The sequence below is a fragment of the Eurypyga helias genome, unplaced genomic scaffold, assembly GCF_000690775.1.
Source record: "Eurypyga helias isolate BGI_N326 unplaced genomic scaffold, ASM69077v1 scaffold50494, whole genome shotgun sequence".
Lineage (NCBI taxonomy): Eukaryota > Metazoa > Chordata > Aves > Eurypygiformes > Eurypygidae > Eurypyga > Eurypyga helias.
The window spans coordinates 1-8,993 of NW_010249146.1; the positions used below are offsets into that span (position 1 = coordinate 1).

Sequence of the window (8,993 nt, forward strand, 5' to 3'; positions counted from 1 at the left end):
GAACTCCATGAGGTTGGCAGTGGCTGCAGTTTGTCTTCAATTAGCTGCCCTGGGGGGGTTAGGTTACATCTTGCATGGTTATTTTATATCCTGATGAGGATGTCCGGCAGGGATGCTGGTGACACAGGGTATGTTATTTACAATTGCCTGCAGGTACCTCTCTCCTCTGGCCCTGCATCCTAGACATGGCAGCTCCCAAGGTCGCGGTGGTTGGCGCAGGAGTCATCGGCCTGTCCACAGCACTGTGCATCGTGGAGACTTGCCCCAGCTGCTCCGTGACGGTCCTTTCAGACCAGTTCAGCCCCAACACCACGAGCGACGTGGCAGCTGGGATGCTCATCCCTCACACCTACCCAGGTGCGTGCATCCTGACACGGTTGTTGCCCATGGCACTGCAGGCGGCTGCGCACCAGAGTGTGCAGCGATGCACAGAGGTTCAGGAAGAGGGGTGCCGTGCCCTGCGTTCCCTGCCTGTCCCATCTCCTTGGTGCTGGCTTGTATGCTTCTCCTCTTTGCATCGTCCCTCTCTGCACATTTGGTTTTGTTTACATGCAGGCACACCGACCCACGTGCAGAAGCAGTGGTTCAAGGAGACCTTCGCTTACCTGTTTGCCATCAGCAACTCGGCTGAGGCGTCAGAGGCTGGCATTCACCTGGTCTCTGGGTAAGAACAGCCCCCCGGGGCAGCCTTTGGTATGTGTGTGCCATGTGCTGGAGGAGGAAGAGGGGTTTTTCTTGCTGGAGGTCAGGCATATTCCCTTCATGGCGTAGCTTTTATGACTATATTCCCAAGAAACTGCATTGCAGCTGCTGAGATACGATGCATTTTTAAGGAACATTCATGCACAGGTGTGTGCAGAGAAACTGATGAAAACTGGTCAGCACCAAAGGTCTTTTAATAAGTGATGTTTTCTGTACTGTCATCCACCCATTGCTTGCAGCAGGGGCTGTCTTCATCGGGATGGGACTGCAGGATCCTCCAGCTTCAGCAACTAGGTACAGGGATGCAGCTGGGGGTGTGCGCGTTGGGGGTGGTTGATGCTGCCCATTATCTACACAGAAACTCACCTCTTGGGAGTGTTGAGGCTGGGCACTCTCTAGCTTTATGGGTACCCAAAAAAATGTGACCAGGTGTGCAAGTTGCCCTACATGAAGAATCAGCCAGGGTGGCCACAGCTGTGGGGGAGAGATACTGCGTGAGGAGACTTTGTGCTTCTACAGCTGGAATTTCGAGCAGTTTAGCTGGAAGAACTCTCTCCAGCGTAGTCACCCCAGTGTGCCACCTGTAACCTCACCTGTGGCGGCCCCTCTGCCTGTTTGCTGAGGTGGGGACTGCAGCAGCAGGCAGCAATGCTTCCCTGTTGCTGTTAACGTTGCAGAGCTGCGCTGATGAGCAGGAACAGGTTCCCGAGTCCCTGAGTTTGGGCCAAGATTGCCATGACACATCACGTGGCAGAGCAAGAGCAGCTAAGTTTTGCAGCTTTTTCTCTGTGCCCTTTTAGGTGGCAGGTCTTCAAAAACACTCCCAAGGAAGAGCTACCTTTCTGGTCGGATGTTGTCCTGGGGTTTCGACCAATGTCCGAAGCAGAACTCCAGAAGTTTCCGCAGCACCGATTTGGTCACGCCTTTACGACACTGAAAGCTGACTGTCCACCCTACCTGTTGTGGCTGGAGAAAAGGTTGGTTTGGCTGCAGGCTGGGAACACAGAGAGAAACCCGAGCAGAGGGACAGGAATGAGCTGGGGCCTCCTTGAAAACTGTAGGTTTGAAAAAAACTGGGAAAGGGCTGTTTCTTACTGGGGAAAATGCAGCAGGCTTTTCCTTGAGGATAAGCACAAGAAATAAGCTTTACAGTAGGGCTCAGAGTGGGAGCATGTCTGGGCATAGGACCAACATAGTCACAGGGACCATGCTTGGCCAGACAGACCCTGAAGGTACATCAGGAACCTGCCACATCCTAAGAAAACCTGTGGATGCTCCTCATTTGTCAAACTTCCCAAATGTATCCCTCTGTTCTTGAAAATGCATCCAACGTCTGGGAGAATAGGCATGTCTGGGAAGACATCTTATCTGTGAAGACTTTGCACTTAAGAAGCAGCTGGACCAATTAATCTCAAATTTGGTCAACAGTTGGAGTAATTTCTTAATCCAGTCGGGTGAAAAAAAGGTCAAATAGCATCATCTTGTAACAAATCTTTAGGAAATGTTTGCCTGTGTAAGCCGGGTGATACAGTCACTTGGAGGAGTCATGGCTTCACAGTTCACACCTGGATTGACATGAAAGTCAGAAAATTTGCCAATTTCCAAGTTTCCCTCAAATACATGGATTTTGGAGAACTGTAGAAGAGATACAGATCTAAAGCGGTTATGACACCTGGGATGTGCATTTAATCCATTTAAGTACTCCTAAAGTGAGCAAATAGCTGTCTCCACTTGAGACCAAGTGATAGTCTGCAGGCTAATTTGAGGTTAAGTGAAGAGATGTGTACTGACACGGTGGCGCAAATTGCCAGCTCAGACAGTTGCTTGGGTGCCTTTTGTCTCACTGCAAAATGTGAAAAGACATTTCTCGTGCCAGCAGCCAGCCAGGCTGGGAGTACTCCAGTGGCACCAGTGCCACGTGAGGTCTGTGCTGCCTCCCCGGTGCATGTGCTCTGTCATGTTTCATCGCTTAACCCAGTCAGAAATTTCTGCTGAAGCACAACTAAGTTGTTCAACCCATTTAGTATCTGTCACATGATTTCTGCTCTCTCTTTATTCCTGCTACAGCCTTCTGATTTCTCAAAGGATGTAGTCTAATAAGATGCTCAAGCTCCTTTTCTTTCTCTTCTCCCTGGTGATAAGAAATGAGAGCATATTAAACATGTAACTAATTCTGAAACCCCTAGTGACCTGAGCAGTATTTACGGACCATTCCCTTGGCAATTCACAAGGAAAATTGGTTTTGTACCCACCTTGCTGGTCTAAAAAATGGACTTCAGGAATTTTTTCCTACTTACTTGCCTGAATTCAGGAGTTTTCAGTGTTTTTTTTTACTGGTGTATTTTTTATGGCGTGATGGCAGAGTCCTAGTTACTACGCTTAGGAGCTCTCCCAGTAATTTGCCCAGTCAGAGCTGCTGCACAAGACTCTGCCTCTTCTTCCCAGCCAGCCTCAGTGTCCTGCTGCACCCAAACGCCAGTCCCCAGAGCACCAGCTGTGCCCCAGGGCCTCAGCTCATCACTGCTTTGTGGGAAACCACTGCCTCTTTAGGGAGGGTTTGCCACTTCAACAGCTGCCAGAGTATTGCGAAGGACGGGGTTTCCCACCTAGTGCATCGTCAGACCTGTCTCCTGACTTGCTCATGCTAAAACCCCTCATTAAAGACCCCCAGCAACTGGATCCAATGGGCGGTGACTCCATCTCATGCCAATATTCTTCCACAGGGAAAGGCTTCAAGCTTCACTCAAGTTCAGGGAGGAATTTGGCTTGGAATTGAGCTCAAAGATGAACCTCAAGAAGGGGTGAATTTTACTGAAGAGCAGACAGGTGGTAGTACGATAGCGCTGTCACTAGCAGTAGTAAGTTGGTGGATAAATCTGACACCTCTCAGCTTGCTTGAGCTGTTAAAGCTTGGTACTGTTACAGAAATGAATCCGTGAGACCATGAGGGCCTGACCTCCTGCCTAGGGTCTCATGCTCAACCCTTCTCTAGTACTGATCAACTTCGTCTATCTTTTCCAGCCCAAACCAGCTAAAAAATAGCAGTGATGAGATCAAATTGGACAAATCACAAACAGGAATCCCGTGGCATTTCCTTTGCTTTTTGTCCCATCTCTTTGTTTCGATCAGTATGTTGGAGGCAGCCTATCTCATTTATATCATGTGCGGAATAGTTACATGAGACTCATTTTTGGAGTTTTTTTGCAGGTTGAAAGCAACTGGTGTCCAGATGCACACCAGGAAAGTTGCAGACTTGTGGGAGTTGCACAGCGAATACAACGTCATCGTCAACTGCACGGGTGTTGGAGCCCACCAGCTGGTGGGGGACGCGAAGCTCTTCCCCGTCAGGGGACAAGTACTCAAGGTTCATGCTCCGTGGGTGAAAAACTTCATCCGGGACGGGGACGGCTTAACTTACATCTACCCGGGGATACACAGGGTAACCCTAGGGGGAACCAGGGAAAAGGAGAGGTGGAGTCTCTCCCCAGACCCTGGCACTACCAAAGACATCTTTGAGAGATGCTGCTCCCTTGAGCCCTCGCTGCGGGGGGCTCAGGACATCACCGTGAAGGTGGGCCTGAGGCCATCCAGGTGGTGCGTGAGACTGCAGAGGGAGGTCTTGAGCCAAGGAGGAGTGAAGCTCCCAGTGGTCCACAACTATGGGCACGGGGCAGGTGGCTTTTCAGTGCACTGGGGAACAGCCAAAGAGGCTGCTCACCTGGTGGGAGAGTGCATTGCAGCCCTGCAAGGCTCCTCATCAAGGTCCAAGCTTTGAATCCCAGAGGCTCCATTTCCCTTAATGACAGGCTAGTGTTGCATGTCCTAGCAGCAGCTTTGGACTTTTATTCCATCACTGGATAGAACAGACCTCAGACAACAGCTTGTGCCATTGCAGATGCTCGGTGGAATCTCACCTGGCTTCCAGGTGCCACCTTGGAAAGGCATGATGGATTGATTCAAGTATTAGTCCAGCTGTCCTCCTCCATCTGGCATTGTTTCTGCCCTGCATCTTTCTCCTAGCCCTCATGTTAAGGAAAAGGCAAGATATGTAAATATTCTTCACATGGGGATCAGATTGCTGCAGTATAATATAAATGGCATCAATTTAGCATTTACTCTTCTGCACCTAAAGGGTATTGGATGCACTAGGTTCAGATTCAGTACAAATGAGTTCTCTCTTCTTGTATCAAATCCAAACTTCACCATTTTCTATGATTTACAAGGAAGAGAAAACCCCACGCAGTGCTCCACGTCAGCTCCTACAGAAAGTAATGTTAGGTCACTGTGCAGTGACCAGGCAAGAGTGATTTTATGAGCAGGTTGGTGACACTGGTCGCTGCGTTTGCTCACTGCACCTCTCGGGGAACTTAACACAAAGTTCCTGGGAGAGGAAGTCGCCCGCTGTGAGCTATGGTTTTGTGCATCTTTTCTCACCCTTGTTTGCAGATCTCTTTTTTTAATCCGAGCCCCTCAGGTTTTGCTCTCAGACACAGATGATTTCTCCACCTCCCCGGCAGTAGCAGCAATGGTGTGGTATGTGTAACACAGAAGAGGATTTTTCAGGGTGGGCTTAGGAGTGCAAGCGTCTCCTTTCTACTTTTCTACATCAGCACTGACTGCTTTCCATACAAGAACTGATGTGAATAAATGGGTAACAAACCAACAAGATCTTAACACCAGCTTCAGTTTCATAAGGGAGAGAAGAGCCATTTTAAGAGTAGATAAACACTCTGAAGACAAATTTGTCTGTAACTGGATGTGAGCGAACTCCTCTGCTGGAAGGAAGCTGAGCCACCGGAGCCCAGACCGTGGCAGAAGCTGAGCTGGGCTTTATGCTGCCCTCAGTGGTTCAAGCCCTTTGATGTGGCTGAAGATGGTCACTCCCCAAAACTGGAGCTCACCATCAAAGTGCAGATCTGACTGTTAGTGATTAAACCACTCATTAGCTCTTAAATGACTCCTTCAAGCGTGTTAGCATCCACTTTTATCTAGATTTTTTTGTCCTTACAGTTACAAACCAAACCAAAATCCTTCAAGAATTCACAGGATTAAAATGAACTGATAAATAAAGTTCTGAAAATGGACGTCACTTCTCTACCGTTCCCTTTCTTAAACAAGGGTTTTTTTTTCATCTGGGATGGCCTGACAGGGCCAAGAAAGGCCACATTCAGACATGGTGCTAACTCCTGCTGTTCTTGGGGGGGAGCGAGGACAGTTTTCCTTCGCAAGGGACAGCTGTCAAAGCAAGCGTCACCAAATTAAATTATAGGTCAGTTAGCACCTGGGATCAGCCTAAGCCAGCCCTGCTTTCAGTAGCCTTACCCTCTTCTTAGCTCTGAAAGCTAATTTTGCATTCCCCATGCCCATCATCTGTACTTGCCAGCAGAAGGAGAGGGCAGGGCCGCTGCTTTGGCAGCAGTGTTGGTCAACTTGCAGCTTGTCAAACTGCAGCTTTGTCCTCAGCTAACACAGCAAAAAAAAATACATGGAAAAAGAACATGAGAATAGGCTACTTTTTCTTAATCTTGATTTTAATCTTAAAAAGTAACCAACAGCATACTATGTCCTGGAGCAAGAAACACTACTAATGCTAATGGGGTGTTCATAGCCCCATAAGAAACCAGAGCCCTGCCTGTGCACTTCTGCTCTGCAGAGTGGCGGGGTTTCTTCTAATTTACTTTCTAAAAGTTATCTAGTTGATAAAAATGTCAAAATAGGTTCAGCTGCAAGGCCCATCAGTCTGATATCCTAGCTCTGGCCACGGCCAGCAGTGGAGAGGGTCACTTCTAGCCATTCCTGTCCCAGGGACTACCTCAGTGTTTCATGGCCCTCAGATGATTTACCTTCCACACATTTGTTGGGTTGCTTCTGAAACCACATACGGTGTGTTTGTAGTCCCTGACATCTCAGGACAGCAGGTTCCTTAAGGGGAGACATTTTGCCCAGGCACAGAGCTCTTTGCTTTCATGTTTGTCTGGAATCTGGAAACATCATTTAACGCCCCTTTCTTGCGCCTTATGAGACACAGTGACTAGTTACTCTCCATGACCCTTCTTGAATTTGTAAGCTGTACAATACTCCCTCTCAGACTCTTCTTTCCCACCTTGAAGAATCTTGATTTATGTAGCTGCTACCCATATAAAGTTGTCCCATATCTTTCAGCTTACTTTATACCTTTTCTCGTTGTAACATGACCTGTCTGAGATGGCGGGACTAGAACTGCACAAGTACTCATGTTAGGGGGTGAACACTGTATTTAATTGATGACCTCTCTCTCCTCTTCCTAATAATTTCTTATAATCAATTGCTTTATTGTTACCAATGAGCTTTTAACTGACATTTGAATAGAACTACCTAATTCCAAGACATCTGCCCTGAATGGTATAAGGTGGTTCAGAGGCCATTGCTGAGCCTGGGTAGTGAGAAGTCTTCCTCCCAGCTCCGCCCTGTGTTCTTCTCTGCTGCTTTCCACACTGAATTTTACCTGCCATTTCATTACCCAGGCTCATGGGATGTTTTTATGCAGCTCCCTGCAGGCAGTTTGCATTTCAATACCTTAAAAAAGCTGGTACCACAAGCAGTCCAAGCCCTTTCACCAGTTACCACCTGACTGATGGGTATGTGTTTAGCACTGGCCTCACCATGGATGACTCTGAGAGGTCACTGGTGACTTCCACCCCACTGTGAAAAACAAATTATTTACCCTTACCTTGTCTCTCTGTCCTACATGCAGTTGCTGACTCATGAGAGGATCTTACCTCTTATCCCATGCCAGATTAACTTCTTTATGAGTCCTTGGTGACAGACGTTATTAAAAGGCTTTACAGAAGCTGAGCAGATCATGCCAAGTGGATTGCACTAGTCTGCAGCCTCACTGTTTCCTCTGAAGCCATCAGAGGATGGTGAAGCACAGCTTCATAGCTCCTCACTGCAAGGCTCTGCCGATTCTTCCCTCTTTGTCTGTATCTGGCCTTGCAGCTATTCTATTATTGTGGCTTTTAATGTTTACCTGCTACGGGTGTTGGATTTAGTGGTTTGCATTTCTCGAGATCCCTCACAGCACTTAAAACAGTGTCACATGCTATCCTGGTTTTTATTTTAGCTGTTTTAAGTAAAGGGTTCTACACCAGCCCTAACAGTGCAATGATTTCCCATTAGCGTCCCTGAAAAACCCACAAGCAACAGCTGTTTCTCATGAATTTGTTACTATCCATCGCATCTATTTGCTCTAAAACCTCATCTAATGGCCCTTCAATCTGTGGTAGCTTCTCTGCATTATCCCCTTAACAAATGGCTCTGCCATGGGAATTTCACTCAGCTTTTCTGTGCTGAACACAGTCACAAGTAATCTGTTTAGCTGTGCTGTTAGGGCTTGTTTTCTCTCAAACTCCTCTGCCACCCTGACCGTGTGCTGACTGCGTACCCCAGTCACCTGGAGACCCTCCAGCAAGCTCCCTGCTCCTCCTGGGTTGGAGAAAGCTATTAGCAAGTTGTTTCCTCAAAATCTTTTTTAGTCTGCCTTTGTGTTTCTGCTTTTAATTTGACAGAATTCATGGCCTTTTCTGTTTCCTCAGTTGGACAGGATCTATTTTGGTTCTTTCCCATCTAATTTTTATCATGCTATTACAATGAGCTAGTAATGATCTTTCTTCTGGAAAGTTTCTGGTATTTCAATACCTTTATATAAAACTCAAGGATTTTAGTCCCATATCTTCTTTTCAGACTTAGAGCAAATGGCAACAAGCATACATTCAGCCTAATGGTGGAAGCAGGGACAGGTAGCCTGGGAGGATTACAGGGAAATTGTCCAAGAGGCCAGGGATCAGATTAGGAAACCCAAAGCCCTGACAGAATTGAACCTGGCCAGGGACATCAAGGACAACAAGAAGGGCTTCTATAGGTACATAGGGGATAAAAAGAATACCAGGGAGAATGTGGGCCCTCTGCGGAAGGAAATGGGAGAGCTGGTTTCCCAGGATATGGAGAAGGCCGAGGTACTCAATGCTTTTTGCCTTGGTCTTCACTCTCAAGGGTGCAAACCATACCCTCAGAGTCACGGAAGACAAGGGCAGGGATTGGGAGAACGGAGAGCCACCCATGGTCAGTGAGGATCAGGTTCAAGAGCACCTGAGGATCCTGAAGGTGCACAAGTCCATGGGACCATCATGTATTCCATGATGGTATACATCCACAGGTCCTGAAAGAACTGGCAGATAGAGTTGCTAAACCTCTATCCACCATATTCGAGAAGTCGTGGCAGTCTCGTGTAGTTCCCACTGACTGGAAAAGGG

At 47.7% G+C, this 8,993-nt stretch overlaps 1 protein-coding gene across 1 annotated transcript; it reads left to right on the plus strand.

Annotated features, from left to right (window-relative positions):
• The first annotated feature begins 164 nt into the window (after positions 1-164).
• Positions 165-4,477, plus strand: DDO (D-aspartate oxidase). The gene is made up of 4 exons (XM_010151255.1): positions 165-357; positions 556-664; positions 1,503-1,679; positions 3,910-4,477. Exons 1-4 carry the CDS (start codon positions 186-188, stop codon positions 4,475-4,477), a joined length of 1,026 nt encoding a protein of 341 aa, XP_010149557.1. The 5' UTR covers positions 165-185.
• The last annotated feature ends 4,516 nt before the right edge of the window (positions 4,478-8,993 follow it).